The 19,754-nt window shown below is 40.0% G+C and overlaps 1 protein-coding gene across 1 annotated transcript in view; it reads left to right on the plus strand.

Moving 5' to 3' along the window:
• The first annotated feature begins 1,284 nt into the window (after window positions 1-1,284).
• kcnk17 (potassium channel, subfamily K, member 17) overlaps window positions 1,285-19,754 on the plus strand; it is a 28,550-nt gene continuing 10,080 nt past the window's right edge. Inside the window, exons 1-4 of the mRNA XM_035742321.2 lie at window positions 1,285-1,500; window positions 9,379-9,493; window positions 9,987-10,153; window positions 15,141-15,309. Of these exons, the coding sequence (XP_035598214.1) occupies window positions 1,285-1,500; window positions 9,379-9,493; window positions 9,987-10,153; window positions 15,141-15,309 (667 nt within the window). The remainder of the gene's footprint in view (window positions 1,501-9,378; window positions 9,494-9,986; window positions 10,154-15,140; window positions 15,310-19,754) is intronic.

Here is a 19,754-nt window from a genome sequence, read left to right on the forward strand (position 1 = left end):
TTTTTGTGACTCCTCTCTTTGGCTGGAAAATGGCTGTGTTTTTCTTTGAGTTGGTGGTGACCTAACATAATCGTTTGTGGTGCTTTCGCTGTAAAGCCTATTTGAAATCGGACACTGTGGTGGGATTAACACGTGCAACTACTAAAGGACACCAATAATAATAAGAGATTTACTTTGGCCAAGAAAAACGAGAAATGGACATTAGACGGTGGAAATCTGTCCTTTGGTCTGATGAGTACAAATTTGATATTTTTGATTCCACCTTCAAGAGAAGGTGAACGGATGATCTCCGCATCCATCTGCATCATGGATCCCACCGTGATGCATGAAGGAAGTGTGAATGTTTGGAGGTGCTTTGCTGGTGACACTGTCAGTGACTTATTTAGATGTCAAGGCACACTTAACAAACAAGGCACACTTAACAAACCAACCCATCTGGTTTGTGCTTAGTGGGTCTACCATTTGTTTTTCAACAGGACAATGACTCATCACACCTCCAGGCTGTGTAAAGGATATTTGACCAAGAAGGAGAGTGATGGAGGGCTGCATCAGATGACCTGGCCTCCACAATCACCTGACCTCAACCCAATTGAGATGATTTGGGATGGGTTGGACCGTAAAGTGAAGGAAAAGCAGCCAACAAGTGCTCAGCATATGTGGGAACTCCTTCAAGACTGTTGGAAAAACATTCCAGTTGAAGCTGGTTGGCTACTTTGAAGAATCTCAAATATAAAATATATTTTAGTTACTACATGATTACATATGTTTTATTTCATAGTGTTGATGTCTTCATTATTATTCTACAATGTAGATAATACAAATAAAGAAATACCCTTGAATAAGTAGGTGTTTTAAACAAAAATGTGAGAATCACACAACAGAACACTTCAACTGGAACGACACTCAGTAATGGTTGCACAAAAATAACTGTGTGCCAACCACATGGGGCCAATAGGGTAATTTTTCTGGGATCAGTGTCTTGACCTTTTTACTATTGAGCCTCCTTTCCCCTAACCTGCAACACAGGCCCCCGTATATCCCTACATCTCTTCTCTCTCTATTTCCCTCACTCTGTGCCAGTCTACCTGGTCAGATTTGCATGCTAAACCTTGGGAGGTTGAAACAGGAGTGTGTGCGGGTGGGGATTAATTTGCCTGCAACGCATTGAAGGGGAAGGGAGAGCCAGGCTGGCTTGATTCTCACCACTTGTCTACTTAGTTTGTTCGCTGAGGTAGAATAACCCTGTCAGAAGTCTTTAGGCAGCCCCAAGCCCTTGGTGTCAACATGGCTTGTCTCAGTGGGTTCAGCCTGTCTCGCATCCCCTCTATCCTGATGTTGGCGGTACTGTACGTGGCCTATGTGTTGATCGGAGGACTGATCTTCTGGAAGCTGGAAGGAGGTCTGGTGCGGCAGGAAAAAGCCCGTATACTTGAGGAGAAGAGATCACTACTAGACACATACCCCTGTCTGAACCAAGAGGCCCTGGATGCTATAGCTCAGGTGAGTCAGTGTGAGAGCGAGATGGTGCAAACATGTGTCCTTTGTCCTGATCTTCTCTGCATTCTGATTGTGCACAAGTTTTTAGACAGTTAAAAAACACATTGTGATCTGATTGAGATTGAGACCATTTAAAACATAATTATCTTGACCTCGAAAATCATTGACAGGGGGCAAATTTGATGTATGGCATCAATATGTCTTAAAATAATTAAATAAATACATATTAATTTGAAAGAATATCTGTCAAGAAATGTGAAAACAAGAAGGGACCAGAAAATCTGGTCACAACTGTTGTCTACGAAGTATGTGACAAATACAATATTATTTGACAGAGTGGAAGGATAAGAGAGATATTTTAATACCATGTGCAAATGTGACAAAACTTGATCACACAGTTATTGGATCACCTTGATCAGATCACAAAAACCATATGTTAGCATAAGGTGTAAACATGACTTGAGTTAATGGCAGATGTGTTTGGGAGAATATTCAATATTCAACCTCCAATTAAGATTTTTGATGTAGCCTTTTTCCATATTGCATTTCTTTTTAAATGATTAATTTTCTTAATATTATTTATATATTTATATTTATTTAAGACAGACTAGGCACATATGAGAGGCAGTTAATAAATTACTAATGAAAGCAGAGTAGAGTTCTGGCAGTGTTACCCACTCAGCCACAATAAGACAATGTATTTACATTTCTACATACTGCCAAATGTCGAAAAAACAAATTACGATAGACAAGATGGGCTCTTTTTGTGTCTGTAAAATTAATTAATTAATTAATTAATTGAAATATTGATATAATAACCATCATATTGAACTTGGTGTTTATTAGGCTACACATTAAATAACTTATGATGAACTTCACAGTGTACTGAAAGTGAAATGTGATCAGCTTGATGCTCCTGTCCAATAAATATCAAAGGTTTTATTCTGGTGACATGATGATCGATGCTTGGCTGCGTTTGACAAATAAAAATAATCTTGCTCTTTTGTCCATCGTAATCTCATAATATTGGCTATCCTATCCGCACTGTATCTGCTAATTGTTGACTGGAGCATACTTGCTAATGTCAGAGTGGGCACACTCGCTATACAGTATATCACAACTGTTTTTTGTGAGAAAACCATCAATAGAGTTCAAAGGTATTTTTATATGCACTACATCACGCACAGCCTTGTATCTGCAACAAGTCAAATTTAATCTGAATCTCTGGTGGGAAAATGCGCATACTGTTTTTATGCAGATTTTAGAATATTCAATATTCACATGAGAATCTGTTGCCGATTGGATGGAAACCTAGTTACTGGCCCATTTACAAGTTAAATTGAGGATAATACAAGTCTGTCAAGAGGTGCTGACTCACTGCTGGATTGTTGACTGATGTTCAAAAGGCAAGGAGGGAATCCTTTCCCATGCAAATTGGGCTACTTTTAACAATGCACTGCTTTGCCTGAGTGTCAACCCTTGACCTACATGGTCCATGTTAAGATCGCCTGGGTGTTCCCAAGTAATCCATTTTGTGATGGAAGAACTCTCTTAAACTTTATAAAAGGTTACAAAATGTTCTTGAATTATCATTTTTTATTCAACTTTAAATGCTTTAGCTGTGCATTTATGTAAAGTGGTGGGTAGTTTTAAGGGGATTGATGTTGGGCATCTGTGGACAGGTAGGTCTGCAGCGGGTTCAAGCAGTGGCAGATATGTGTGCAGTAGCGTTGCGTAGGTAAAATCAGTAGGGAAGCCATATTACAACCTGTGTTGTGATAATTGCATTGTTTATTCTATATATAACCTGTTAGTTCATATGCCAGATATACAGTGCCTTCGGGAAGTATCCAGACCCTTAACTTTTTCCACATTTTGTTAGGTTACAGACTTAATCTAAATTATATTTTAAATTTCCTCATCAATCTATCCACAATACCCCATAATGATGAAGCAAAAACAGGTTCTTAGACATTTTGCGAAATGAATTTTTTTTTTAAAACTGATATTAAATTTACATAAGTATTCAGACCCTTTACTCAGTATTTTGTTGAAGCACCTTTGGTAGCGATTATAGCCTACATTCTTTTTGGGTAGGATGCTACAAGCTGGCATACCTGTATTCAGGCCAAAGAGTTCAATCTTGGTTTCATCACACCAGAGAATCTTGTTTTTCATGGTCTGAGATTATTTTACTGGGGAGTGGATTCTGTCTGGCCACCCTACTATAAAGGCGTGCTGCAGAGATGGTTGTCTTTCTGGAAGGTTCTCCCATCTCCTCAGAGGAACTCTAGAACCATCGGGTTCTTAGTCACCTCCTTGACCAAGGCCCTTCTCCCCCGATTGCTCAGTCTGACCAGGCGGCCAGCTCTAGGAAGAGTCTTGGTGGTTCCAAACTTCTTCCACTTAAAAATGATGGAGGCCACTGTGTTTTTGGGGACCTTCAATGCTGCAGACATTTTTGGTACCCTCCTCCAGATCTGCCCCTCGACACAATCCTGTCTCACCGCTCTACGGACAATTCTTTCGACCTCATGGCTTGGTTTTTGCTCTAACATTTTTTTATTTAATCTATTTTAGAATAAGGCTGTAACGTAACAAAATGTGTAAAAAAGTTAAGGTCTGAATACTTTCCGAAGGCAGAATAAAACGTTTGTTTCATCACAAAACAGGAGAGCATCATCTGTCCAGTAATATCCACAAAGCATATTGTATTTAACAAACTGTTACATAACCTACAGCATGGTCAAACAAGTTCTTGTTTCCGAAATGTTCAGACTACTAAACAACTGTTGATTTAGAACCATGAAGAGTTTACCGCAAGTCTCAAAGAAAACAGGAGCTGCCTCCACTATTCCAGCACTATTTCAACCAAAAACAATTTCGTCCAATCAATGTAAGATAAATATGTGAGTGGGTGTGCGTGTGCGTGCATGCAGGTAGAAAAAAACATGTTGACTCACCCTACTTGTGGAGGAACACTAATGCCATCCTCCTCTCTTTCATGTGACCAAAACGGTCTATGACCGCCATACGGTATACGCTTTTAGTTTTGTTGTCCTGGGCTACCTGGCTAAAATGCTTGCTCGCTAGCCTAACTTCCTTTCATGGGCAACGATGTGCCGGGTAGTTAACAGTAGCCTACTATATCTAGGTACATATTGAACATCCATCCTCTTAGACCAGGGGCACAATGTATGAATTTATCGTTGGATCAGAATCACCGTTATAATCATTGGCCAGTATGGAGAATTATGTAAAACCACAAGTCTGAATCCCTATCTCCATCCAGGGCTATTTTAGTGAATGGACAATTTTAGCTACCTAGCTTGCCACCAGAGGACAACACAACGAGATGCAACAATTTTACGTTTTTCCTGTCAATGACGTTTTGCTTTTGATGTGAAGACAAATCCAAACTGGCTTCTCTTGACACTTTATTTTTATGCGTCAGGACCATTCACAGTTGATCTCACTCAGTTTAGCTCAAAGCTGATTGGTTATTATTTTATTGCTTTTATTATCAAGTGAGGCTAAATGTTCCCTGGCTTCCCTTACTATTGAATTCAATGCTACAGGCAGCAATAATGTCATACATTCAGCTTCTTGCAAATTGAAGGAAAAATATTTTCTTCTTGGTAACATCTTTGGGCCTCCATGTGTACGGTATATGTGGAGTAACTGTCAAATGTGTGATGCTCCCTGCGAAGACGTTTATGTAATAGGCTGTGTCAACATCTTCATTCTGACACAGCTCCGAGACATACCTCACTACAAGGGATTTTCAGGTCTAATGTACATCATCTTCTTGACAACTGTGGTCCATTGACCTAAAAGTCCAGAATGAGCACAAGCGACCGTAAAGAGATGAAACAGTGGTTACAGTCTGTCCACCAAGTAAGCAAACTGTTATATAACCTTGACTTATGACAGAGTTAGCGTTGCTGTCTCGAGTAGGGGCCTTGAAAGTTGACCACTAGATTGCAGGGTTAGATTCTAGCTTTTCTTATCTAAGCAGAATGTGTTTGCTCTGTAAAGGGGAGACTGTTTACTCTGTAAAGGGGAGACTGTTTACACTAGTTGACCTCATGCCTTAGAGTTTGGTTAGTAGACAAAATAGCTAGCTGAGCAGCAAGAAGTGGGACGGGAATTAAATCAAACCTCTGAGGGAAACCTGCCCCACAGACAAAATACAAGTTAATCTACGGTTGAGTAGGCCTAAATACATGTTTTTATGTCCCAATGTTATTCCTCCTTAAAAGTAAATAAATGTGCCAGGGGCTGGTTAAGTGGAAGTCCTGCTGCCTCCATTTGTCCGTGGAGGCATAGAACTTGAACATATCTGAAATATATACAGTACCAGTCAAAATTTTGGACACACCTACTAATTCAGGGTTTTTCTTTATTTTTACTATTTTCTACAATGTGGAATAATAGTGAGGACATCACAACTATGAAATAACACATGGAATCATCTAGTAACCAAAAAAGGGTTAAACAAATTCAATTATATTTTATACTTGAGATTCTTGAAAGTAGCCACCATTTGCCTTGATGACAGCTTTGTACACTCTTGGCATTCTCTCAACCAGCTTCATGAGGTAGTCACCTGGAATGCATTTCAATTAACCTGTTAGTCCACTAGGGGCATTATTTCATTTTTGGATAAAAAGACGTGCCCGTTTTAAGCGCAATATTTTGTCACGAAAAGATGCTCGACTATGCTTGGAATTGATAGTTTTGGAAAGAAGACACTGACGTTTCCAGAACTGCAAAGATTTTCACTGTGAGTGCCGTTGAACAAAAGCTTCAGGCAAAACCAAGATGTTTGAGCGCCCAGGAAATGAACAGGATTTCTGAAGCTACGTTTTCCATGATCGCCTTATATGGCTGTGAATGCGACAGGAATGAACGGACACTTTCTATCGTTTCCCCAAGGTGTCTGCAGCATTGTGACGTATTTGTAGGCATATCATTGGAAGATTGACCATAAGAGACTACAATTGCCAAGTGTCCCGCACGGTGTCTGCGTGGAAATTGGTGCGCAAAAAGTCAGCTACCAGTATTTTTCCATCCGAATCAGAGAAGAATGCAGGCTTCCAGGGACGGCATTTCAATGAAGAGATATATGACAAAACACCTTGAGGATTGATTCAAACAACGTTTTCCATGTTTCAGTCGATATTATGGAGTTAATTCGGAAAAAAGTTTGACGTGTAGGTGACTGAATTTTTGGTTAGTTTCGGTAGCCAAATGCATAGTAACAAACGGAACGTTGTGTCCTACACAAGAATCTTTCAGGAAAAACTGGACATCTGCTATGTAACTGAGAGTCTCCTCATTGAAACATCTGAAGTTCTTCAAAGGTAAATTATTTTATTTGATCCCTTTGCTGGTTTTTGTGAATATGTTGGTCCTTCTGTAGCTCAGTTGGTAGAGCATGGCGCTTGTAACGCCAGGGTAGTGGGTTCGATTCCGGGACCACCCATACGTAGAATGTATGCACACATGACTGTAAGTCGCTTTGGATAAAAGTGTCCGCTAAATGGCATATATATTATGTTGCGTGCTAAATGCTAACGCTAAATGCTAAGCTAGCTATCACCACTCTTACACAAATTATTGATTTTCTCTGGTTCTAAAGCATATTTTGAAAATCTGAGACGACAGGATTGTTGAGAAAAGGATAAGCTTGAGAGCAGGCATATTTATTTCATTTCATTTGCGATTTTTAGAAATCGCTAACGTTGCGTTATGGTAATGAGCTTGAGGCTGTAGTAACGCGACCGCATGCGGGATGGGGCGGACTATGAGGTTAACAGGTGTGCTTTGTTAAAAGTTATTTGGTAAAAACCAAGTCCATATTATGGCAAGAACAGTTCAAATAAGCAAAGAGAAACAACAGTCCATCATTACTTTAAGACACAAAGGCCTTTGAAAGTTTCTTCAAGTGCAATTGCAAAACCCAAGAAGCGCTATGATGATAATGGTTCACATGAGGACCACCACAGGAAAGGATGGCCCAGAGTTACCTCTGCTACAGAGGATAAGTTCATTAGAGTTACCAGCCTCAGAAATTGCAGCCCAAAGTTCAAGTAACAGTATTCGTCGCCAGACCCATTGGCTCCAGGTCATCTATAAGTCTTTGATAGGTAAAGCTCCGCCTTAGCTCACTGTTCACGATAACAACACCCACCCGTAGCACACGCTCCAGCAGGTATATCTCACTGGTCATCCCTAAAGCCAACACCTCCTTTGGCTGTCTTTCGTTCCAGTTCTCTGCCGCCAATGACTGGAACGAATTGCAAAATCGCTGAAGTTGGAGACTTATATCTCCCTTACTAACTTTAAACATCAGCTATCTGAGCAGCTAACCGATCGCTGCAGCTGTACACAGCCCATCCAATCTATCTACCGTATTTACTTTTTGCTCTTTTGCACAGCTGTATTTCTACTTGCACATCATCATCTGCACATCTATCACTCCAGTGTTAATTTGCTAAATTGTATTTACTTTGCTACTATGGCCTTTTTATTGCCTTACCTCCTCATGCCATTTGCACACACTGTATATAGACTTTTTTCTATTGTGTTATTGACTGTACGTTTGTTTATTCCATGTGTAACTCTGTTGTTGTTTGTGTCGCACTGCTTTGCTTTATCTTGGCCAGGTCGCAGTTGTAAATGAGAACTTGTTCTCAACTGGCTAAATAAAGGTGAAATAAAAATAAATAAAAAACAGACATTTTCACATCAACTGTTCAGAGGAGACTTGAATCAGGCCTTCATGGTCAAATTGCTGTGAAAACAACTACTAAAGGACAGAAATAATAAGTAGAGACTTGCTTGGGCCAAGAAACATGAGCAATGGACATTAGACTGGTGGAAATCTGTCCTTTGGTCCGATGAGTCCAAATGTGAGATTTTTGGTTCCAAACGCTGAGTCTTTGTGAGACGCAGAGTAGGTGAACGAGTAATCTCCGTATATGTGGTTCCCATTGTGAAGCATGGAGGAGGAGGTGTGATGGTGTGGGGGTGCTTTCTGGTGACACAGTCAGGGATTTATTTAGAATTCAAGGCACACTTAACCAGCATGGCTACCGAAGCATTCTGCAGCGCATTCTGCAGCGATACGCCATCCCATCTGGTTTGTGCTTAGTGGGACTATCATTTTTTTTTCAACAGGACAATGACCCAACACACATCAAGACTGTGTAAGGGATATTTGACCAAGAAGGAGAGTTATGGAGTGCTGCATCAGATGATCTGGCCTCCACAATCACCCGACCTCAACCCAATTGAGATGGTTTTGGATGAGTTGGACCGCAGAGTGAAGGAAAAGCAGCCAACAAGTGCTCAGCATATGTGAGAACTCTTTCAAGACTGTTGGAAAAGCCTTCCTGGTTGGGAGAATGCCAAGATTTTGCAAAGCTGTCATCAAGGCAATGTCAGGCTACTTTGAAGAATCTAAAACATAAAATATATTTAGATTTGTTTTACACTTTTTTGGTTGCTGAGTGATTCCATGTGTTATTTCATAGTTTTAATGTCTTCACTATTATTCTACAATGTAAAAACTAGTACAAATAAAGAAAAACCCTTGAATGAGTGGGTGTGTCCAAACTTTTGACTGGTACTGTTTATATAGGCCGGGATTCAATCCGATTCTCGTTCAAATCACATTATAGCATACTTGACATTTAAAAGGTGATTTCCGATTGAGCTCTACAGATTTGACAGAGAATGCAATCTCCACAAACGTCAGGGATGATGCCTTTATTAAAAGTCACGTTGTCAGCTGTCCAGTGAGCTGCACTAGGAATTAAATCCCGCCCATAATGGTTATGAAATTCTCTCGTATGTCCATATGTATTGTTCTAGGTATTTCGAGATTCTTCCAAGGTTGGGCTTAGTCTGAAAGGGAACCAGACCATGGACAGCTTCTGGAAGTTCACTAGCTCTTCTGTGTTTGCTGCCACTGTGGTCACCACTATAGGTGAGTTTTAAAGGGACAGTTCACCGAAATTAAAAATGTATCTGGCATCTTAAATGGATAGTTCATCAAATTACTAATGTACCTCATCTTAAATGATAAATTATTGATTTCATTTATTAGATAATTAAAAGTAGTAGGCTGCTCTACCCGGAGACAACATCACACATATTTTAAAGGGAAAGTTCACCCAAAGTTAAAACAAATTACAAATCTACCTAATTTTAAAGGAGTAGTTCACCCCAGTTAGAAATGTACCTAATATTAGAAAAATAGTTCACCCCAAATTACAAATGTACCTCATCATGTAGCGTTCTTAATGCCCTGTCTTTATTTATGCCTCACATTCATCATAGCCAGGATATTCCTGTGCTATGTGCTTCTGCCTGTATTATAATTTAATACTACAATTGTTGTTCGTATTGTGTGTTCATCATAGAAACACATAGACCAAATAATTCCCAATTGTTGAGCGCATTTGTTCTCCCTGTTCTAGGCTATGGCAACATGAGCCCCAGTACAACGGCAGGTCAGATCTTCTGTGTGTTCTTTGCTCTGTTTGGGATCCCTCTGAACATGGTGGTGCTGAACAGAGTAGGCAAGTACATGCTGGCCATAGAGAGGAACGCCTCCGATTTCATCCAGGGAAAGACCAACCACAGGGTAAGTGCTCTACCTATAGACTGAGATGGTAACTCTTTATTTTACAGCCTGGTATTTACCAGCTGTGTTGTATTCTTTGGAGGTAAGTACCAGGAATTATCAATTGTTACCACATAGTTACTTCGGGCTAGATTCTATCAGATGTACACTAGCCGACACCCGCAAAGCTATTGTTGTTTCGGCGGTGTCGGAAGTGGAACTGCGTAAGAACTATGAAATCCACAAGCGGCTCCTTGTGTTAGCTTATCGCGAACATGCCATTGGATGCAACAAAACCACCTGATTTTATTATCCAACAAATTCCATCCAGTTGCGTCAGAAGTTCATGCAGCCACGTTACAAGTTCAAACACTCAAATGTGTGATGTTCTATCGTCGCAACACCTCAATTAGACTGATAGGCAGTAAACATGCATTAGCATAAACTTCCTATCGCTGTTTGAGCTTCTAACACTGTACGGATAATAAGGAAGAGAGTGATTTGTGACACACAAAATCCACCGCTCACCTATTTGTCAGTGCATACCGCAGTTACACTTCCAACAATGCCAGAATATTCGCTATGAAGATGTCTACCAATGCTGTTTAACGCTCGATATGATTGAATTGAGGCCTTAGTTAATACCATGTACATATCAGGTAAGGTCAGCTTTAACCAGACTGTATTATAAAGCATTATCAATCAGAGTTCTGGATTTAAATTGCAAAGTAAACTCAGTTTAAGTAACGTTCACAAAAATGATGAACATTTGTGTCTGATAGCCACAGACCGAAAAGGAGTGTGTTCCCTCTACCATTTTGGGTATAAGAGAACACAGAAAATGGTTAACTACCAAAATATGCACACTAAAAGGGTCATCCAATGGGAAAGTAATTATGCTTTGAAAGTTGATAAGCTGGCCCTTGAATGTTTGGGTACCTACTGGAGAGCTCTTCTTTGTCTAGACCCATTCAGAATTGTTCACAACCTCTTAAGCTTTAGCCCCACCCATCTCTTTAAGGGTTGATCTGAGCGTTCTGACCTAACAACAGAAGTCAAGCACCCAAGCTAACTGGGTAACGTTGGCCAGCTTGCTAGCTACTTCAAGACACAAATGAGAGAACAGCTCATTCTGACCATTTTACTCACCTTAGCAGAGCTGGTTAGGCTGTTTACATGTTATTCAGAGCGTTGGTGACTGCAACCGTGATGCTGGCAACATTTTACGCTTTTTCATAATCCCAACTCATGACGTTACTACCCTGCATGAGTCTTCAGGTAGCTATCTAACCAGGTTCAATGTTAGCCTCTCTGGCGCAGGCGTGCCGCTAGCGACCCACCTTGACAACATCCGGTGAAATTGCAGAGCGCCATGTTCAAAATACAGAAATAGTCATAATAAACATTCATAAAAATTGTCATACAAAGTGTTATACATCGGCTTATAGACAAACTTCTTGTTAATCCAGCCGCTTTGTCAGATTTCAAAAAGGCTTTACGGCGAAAGCATACCATGCAGTTATCTGAGGACAGCGCCCCGCGGAAAAAAGCATACAAACATTTACCAACCAAGTAGAGGAGTCACGAAAGTCAGAAATAGTGATAAAATGAATCACTTACCTTTGAAGATCTTCATTTGGTTGCAGTCACAAGAGTCCTAGCTACACAATAAATGTTTGTTTTGTTCGACAAAGTCCCTCTTTATATCCCAAAAACTCAGTTTTGTTGGTGCGTTTTGTTCAGTAATCCACTGGCTCAAAGGCGGTCAAAGCATGCAGACGAATACATCCTACATCCACCTGGCTCATTCAGCTCCCATTCAGCCCCACAACACAGTAGAAGCCTCATTCAAGTTTCTAAAGACGGTTGACATCTAGTGGAAGCCCTAGGGAAGTGCAACTTCATCCATATCCCACTGTGAATTCAATAGGGGCTGGGTTGAAAATCGACCAACCTCAGATTTCTCACTTCCTGTTTGGATTTCTTCTCAGGTTTTTGCCTGCCATATGAGTTCTGTTATACTCACAGACATCATTCAAACAGTTTTAGAAACTTCAGAGTGTTTTCTATCCAATACTAATAATACTGTGCATATATTAGCAACTGGGACTGAGGAGCAGGCCGTTGACTCTGGGCACCTTTCATCCAAGCTACTCAATACTGCCCCTGCAGCCATAAGAAGTTAATGCAACCGCTGTGTCAGATTTCAAAAAAGCTTTACCGATAAAGCACACCATGCTATAATCTGAGTACAGCTCTCAAAGACCAAAACAACCCAAACAGATATCTGCCATGTTGTGTAGTCAACAGGAGTCAGACATAGCATTATAAATATTAACTTACCTTTGATGATCTTCATCAGAATGCACTCCCAGGAATCACAGTTCCAAAATAAATGTTGTTTTTTCGATAATGTCCATCATTTATGACCAAATACCTCCTTTTTGTTTGCGCGTTTAGCCCAGTAATCCAAATTCATGACACGCAATCACTAGGTCCAGATGAAAAGTCAAAAAGTTCCATTACAGTCCGTAGAAACATGTCAAACGATGTATAGAATCATTCTTGAGGATGGTTTTAACATAAATATCCAATAACGTTCGAATTAGAGAATTCCTTTGTCTGTAGAAATGCAATGGAACTTAAGCTAACTATCACGTAAACGCACGTAGTCAGCTCATGCCTCTCTGGCAGACCTCTGACTCATTCCCCTCTCATTCTCCCCTCCTTCACAGTAGAATAATCAAACAAGGTTCTAAAGACTGTTGACATCTAGTGGAAGCCTTAGGAAGTGCAATTTGACCCCATAGACACTGTATTTGATAGGCAAAGAGTTGAAAAACTACAAACCTCAGATTTTCCACTTCCTGGTTGGATTTTTTCTCAGGTTTTTGCCTGACATATGAGTTCTGTTATACTCACAGACATCATTGAAACAGTTTTAGAAACTTCATTAGTAGATCCAAATCTACTAATAATATGCATATATTAGCAACTGGGCCTGAGTAGCAGACAGTTTACTCTGGGCACCTTATTCATCCAAGCTACTCATCCATAACAAGTTAATAAGCACAACTAGACACAAAGATGAAATGAAAACTCAGGGACTGCGCTCGTTATTCGTTCTCGTTGACAACCTTGAAATAGGTTTTTCCTACCCTTTTTTTTGCAAGTACAAGTAAAAGCCAAATTGGATTTATACCAAAACATCATACAACTGATCATACTTCCAACCTACAAACCCTGATAGATAAACATGTCCACCAAAATAATACCAAAATATACGCTTGCTTTATCAACTTCCAAAAAGCATTTGATTCTACTTGGCATACAGGACTGTTCTACAAAGTTATTGAAAGTGATGTAGGAGGTAAAACATATGACAATTAAATCAATGTATACTGGCAATACATGCAGCATTAAACTTGGCAAGAAAATAACAGAATTCTTTAACAAGGGGCGGGGCCTTCGTCAGGGTTGCAATCTGAGCCCTGCACTCTTCAATATTTGCATCAACAAATTGACCACTAATCAAGAAAAATCCTCAGCCCCTGGTGTTAGTCTCCACAATTCAGAAGTTAAATGCCTACTCTTCACAGATTACCTATGCCTGCTGTCAGCCACAGCACATGGCCTACAACAGAGCCTGGACCTGCTAAACCCCAAAAATACAAAAATAACGATTTTCCAGATCTCAGGGAATTAGACCAAAGTTTTCAATTGGTACAAAATATATAGAGTACTGCACAAACTACAATTACTTTAAAAACAAGCTCAACTGGACACCTTAATGGGGCAGTGAGTGGACTGAGAAAGAAAGCACGCAGGCCATTCTACGCCATTAAAAAGCTAATTCAAATTGAAATACCTATTAAAAATTGTTTAAAACTAATTGAATATGTCATTGGACCAATTGCACTTTATGGCTGTGAGGTGTGGAGTCCACTTGCAAAACAAGATTTCATCAAATGGGACAAACACTGTAAGATTCTCCTACATGTCCAGAAAAAAACTACAAACAATGCATGCAGGGCAGAATTAGGCCAATATCCACTAATAATAGAAACTCAAAAAAGAGCAATAAAGTTTTGGAAACATCTAAAATACAGTGACTCCATCTCATATCATTACCAAGCCTGCAATGCAAAGAGCAGTGCAAAGAAAATAGTCCCCTCATCCAGCGGGTCCTGGGGCTGAGTTCACAAACCTGTTCTACTAACACACTGAAACCTCAGGACCAGAACATCCAATCAATCAGAATAAACCAAATTACAACACAGTCAAAACAAATCTACATTGCTTATTGGGAAACACAACCTTGCCATTGAGAAGGATAGAGAGGAAAACCCGGCTCCCTGTAGAGGAAAGGCTGTGCAACCACTGCACAACAGCAGAACCTGAGATGGAGCTGCATTTCCTGACAAAATGTGAAAAATCTAAAACTCCCCAAATTTGAAACCCTTATTAAAAGGTTTCAAAGACCTCTCTGGTGAGAGTAGGCTACCCGTCCTGTTGAGGGAGGACGCAGAGAGCTGTGGGTTGGCAGCGCTCTACATTGCTGCCTGCCTTAAGTTGAGGGACAGTGTCTGACAGACCAATCAACCTGCACATGTACTCAACGGTATGCTTATTGTTAATGTATGGTTATTTTGACCCTTGGTTATTGTTGTTACTGTTGTCCCGTTGACAATTTTGATTCTCATTTTCTTCATATTGTAAATATCCAAACTAAGCTTTGGCAATATGTACATTGTTACGTCATTTTTTTGGGGGCGCCAGAATATAATGGACTCTGTCTGTATGCAGTATTCATAAATCAGTTAGCAAGTACCAGTGACCGTCCAACTTGTCATTTGTTACCTGTTTGTCCTAAAATGTGTGTGAATCTGAAATAGCACCCAATTCCCCTACATTGCACTACATTTACCAAAATGAGTGCCTTACAGTATATAGGGAATGGGCCATTTGAGATATTGACTCTGTCTTCCCTTCTTTCTGTCTCCATTAGAAGTTAACCAGGTTCATGATCCACCTGTTGTCCTACCTCTCTGGAACAGCACTCTTCTTTGTGATGCCCATGGTGGTGTTCAAACAGCAAGAGGGCTGGAGCTACTCACAGGCGATCTACTATTGCTTCATTTCACTCAGCACCATTGGCTTTGGAGACTACGTCGCAGGTACACGACTCAATATGTAGGAACATGGAAGCTCCAGAAAAAGACTGGCCGTACGGGCAGTTCCGGGGTAACCCTTCATTTTACATTTTACATTTTACTATGTAAATACATAGCAACAAAATCTACATTTGTAGTAAAAATGTCTTCTTAAATATACCAAGCAAGTAAGTACTACATACTTAATTAGTAAATACAAAGTATTTTTTATTACATGGGTAAGTAAGATGGTAAATACAGCTAAGTATCAGCGAATAACTATGTAAATACCTAATCACGTCACTATTTTACTATAATACATAAGAAACACCAAGGAACATAAAGTCACAAAATGTAATCATGAAGTAATAAATGTTTGTCCCAAAAGTGAGTAAAAAGTAAGAAACAGCTTATTGCTATATACAGTGGGGCAAAAAAGTATTTAGTCAGCCACCAATTGTGCAAGTTCTCCCACTTAAAAAGATGAGAGGCCTGTAATTTTCATCATAGGTACACTTAAACTATGACAAACAAAATTAAAGAAGAAAAAGTCCAGAAAATCGCATTGTATGATTTTTAATGAATTTATTTGCAAATTATGGTGGAAAATAAGTATTTGGTCAATAACAAAAGTTTATCTCAATACTTTGTTATATACCCTTTGTTGGCAATGACAGAGGTCAATTTTTTTCTGTAAGTCTTCACAAGGTTTTCACACACTCTTGCTGGTATTTTGGCCCATTCCTCCATGCAGATCTCCTCTAGAGCAGTGATGTTTTGGGGCTGTTGCTGGGCAACACAGACTTTCAACTCCCTCCAAAGATTTTCTATGGGGTTGAGATCTGGAGACTGGCTAGGCCACTCCAGGACCTTGAAATGCTTCTTACGAAGCCACTCCTTCATTGCCCGGGCGGTGTGTTTGGGATCATTGTCATGCTGAAAGACCCAGCAACGTTTCATCTTCAATGCCCTTGCTGATGGAAGGGGGTTTTCACTCAAAATCTCACGATACATGGCCCCGTTCATTCTTTCCTTTACACGGATCAGTCGTCCTGGTCCCTTTGCAGAAAAACTGCCCCGAAGCATGATGTTTCCAACCCCATGCTTCACAGTAAGTATGGTGTTCTTTGGATGCAACTCAGCATTCTTTGTCCTCCAAACACGACGAGTTGAGTTTTTACCAAAAAGTTATATTTTGGTTTCATCTGACCATATGACATTCTCCCAATTTTCTTCTGGATCATCCAAATGCTCTCTAGCAAACTTCAGACGGGCTTGGACATGTACTGGCTTAAGCAGGGGAACACGGCAGGATTTGAGTCCCTTGCGCCGTAGTGTGTTACTGGTGGTAGGCTTTGTTACTTTGGTCCCAGCTCTCTGGAGGTCATTCACTAGGTCCCCCCGTGTGGTTCTGGGATTTTTGCTCACCGTTCCTGTGATCATTTTGACCTCACCGGGTGAGATCTTGCGTGGAGCCCCAGATCGAGGGAGATTATTAGTGGTCTTGTATGTCTTCCATTTCCTAATAATTGCTCCCACAGTTGATTTCTTCAAACCAAGCTGCGTACCTTTTGCAAATTCAGTCCTCTCAGCCTGGTGCAGGTCTACAATTTTGTTTCTGGTGTCCTTTGACAGCTCTTTGATCTTGGCCATAGTGGAGTTTGGAGTGTGACTGTTTGAGGTTGTGGACAGGTGTCTTTTATACTGATAACAAGTCCAAACAGGTGCCATTAATACAGGTAACGAGTGGAGGTCAGAGGCGCCTCTTAAAGAAGTTACAGGTCTGTGAGAGACAGAAAACTTGCTTGTTTGTAGGTGACCAAATACTTATTTTCCACCATAATTTGCAAATAAATTCATTAAAAATCCTACAGTGAGATTTTCTGGATATTTTTTCTTCTCATTTTGTCTGTCATAGTTGAAGTGGACCTATGATGAAAAGTACAGGCCTTTCTCATCTTTTTAAGTGGGAGAACTTGCACAATTAGTGGCTGACTAAATAATTTTTTCCCCCACTGTAAATACATAGTGATACCAGTCTCTGTCAAATTAGTACCTAAGGAACACCAATGAACATAGGCTAAATTATAATTTATTTATCATGGATGTTCAGTCCTTGCATCTATAACTCTGTCTATGATTGAGAGTGATTACATTTCTCCAGACTCATCCCTCAGCTTTTTACTGAAACGGGTGGGGAAAACGCTTAGTCTCTACTGCCGAATTCAGCTTTAAAAGGACTGATTTTGGAGTTTTGATAGAACGGTATTTCCTTGCATTTGAAAAGCCTATTGAACATGGGGTTTTTATTGTATTGAACTGAGAAGGGAAATTACAACAAAGTCATTGAATCATTATTGCTCTAAACCATTTCTTATTTCTATTGCAGAATAAATTCAACAATAGTTTCATTTAACTTTTGGTTAATGTATGAATACTTACTTGTGTAAGGTTTAATGAGAGAGGGGTAACTAGGTTGTTTTTTTTAATCACACTTTAGATTGTGACCATTATTGATTAATACCGGTAAACGGGATCCCGGGACTGTCCCAGGATCACTCTTCACATTTTCCGAAAAACATTGATGACAAGAACTGTGAAATTAAAACATTTTCCTACAATGTTGGGCTAATGGAATTTCACAAAATACACAATATGCGCAGGAGCAGATAGGATTTATTTTTATTGCACATTATCCAAACAGGATAAATACGCAATTTTTTTACAGCGTATTTACTCAAAGTCACCATAAATTCAAAGCACACACATAATTGACGCTGCTGGATTGCAATTTAGAGTTCTCATCAAAACTGAAAATTCGAACCCCGTCCGACCCCTGTGAGCTGAAGCCCGAGCCTAGGCCTGGTCCGACATCATAGAAATTAAATGAGCCCTAACCTGAAAAAATATACAGATGTATCGAAAACAGTTGATTTAAACTAGTGTAGAGAACCACACAGCGGAGGCAGAAGTCAGAGTGAGGCGATAAGGCCTAGAAAAAGGAAAAAAATGAAAACTCACCTTTGTTATGATCAACTGAATGATGAACATACAGTTGAAGTCGGAAGTTTATATACACTTAGGTTGGAGTCATTAAAACCAGTTTTTCAACCACTCCACACATTTCTTGTTAACAAACTACAGTTTTGGAAAGTCTGTTAGGACATCTATTTTGTGCATGACAAGTAATTTCTCCAACAATTGTTTCCAGACAGATTATTTCACTGTATCACAATTCCAGTGGGTCAGAAGACCCGTAATAATAAATGCACACTAACACGAAAGCCGATACAACAGAGCCCAGGTACTCACACGACCAATGGACATGGAACAATAATCAAGAAGGACAATGGGGAACAGAGGGCACATATATACACATACTAATCAGGGGGAATGGGAACTAGGTGTGCGTAATGAGACAAGGCAGTCCGGGGTTGGTGGTAATGATCCAGTTCAGTGATGCCTAGTAGGCTGGTGAGTAGACCTCCGGAGCTGGTGAACAGAATGAGCAGCAGTACCTGGGGAATCCATGACATCATCTTTATTCTAGTTTGTTAATATAGCCTTTAGCTGGTATCGATGTACATTTTTGTCCTACTTTTTTATTTTTCATCCCAGCCCTCACCGCAGGAGGCCTTTTGCCTCTTGGTAGGCCATCGTAAATAAGAATTTGTTCTTAACCTCTTCAACCTATGGGGGCACTATGTCATTATTGGATTTTAAAAAACGTGCCCATTTTAAGCGCAATATTTTGTCACGAAAATATGCTCGACTATGCATATAATTGGCAGCTTTGGAAAGAAAACACTCTACCGTTTCCAAAACTGCAAAGATATTTTCTGTGAGTGCCCCAGAACTGATGCTACAGGCGAAACGCAGATGAAACTTCAAACAGGAAATGAGCAGGATTTTTGACGCTCTGATTTTCATTGTCTCCTTATATGGCTGTGAAAGCGCCACGAATTAGCCTGCCATTTCTATCGTTTCTCCAAGTTGTCTGCAGCATTGTGACGTATTTGTAGGCATATCATTGGAAGATTGGCCATAAGAGACTACATTTACCAGGGGTCCGCCCGGTGTCCTTTGTTGAAATTGTTGCGTAATCTCCAAGCTGCTCGCATTCATCCATGTGATTGAGACAGAGAGGAGACTTCCAGAAATAATAATATAATAATAATATATGCCATTTAGCTGACGCTTTTATCCAAAGCGACTTACAGTCATGTGTGCATACATTCTACGTATGGGTGGTCCCGGGAATCGAACCCACTACCCTGGCGTTACAAGCGCCATGCTCTACCAACTGAGCCACAGAAGGACCACTGAAATGATATATCATGAAGAGATATGTGAAAAACACTTTGAAGATTGATTCTAAACAACGTTTACCATGTTTCAGTCGATATTATGGAGTTAATGTGGAAGAAAGTTTGGCGTTTGGATGAATGAATTTTCATTTTTTTTTGGTA

Source organism: Oncorhynchus keta, chromosome 2 (genome assembly GCF_023373465.1).
Source record: "Oncorhynchus keta strain PuntledgeMale-10-30-2019 chromosome 2, Oket_V2, whole genome shotgun sequence".
Lineage (NCBI taxonomy): Eukaryota > Metazoa > Chordata > Actinopteri > Salmoniformes > Salmonidae > Oncorhynchus > Oncorhynchus keta.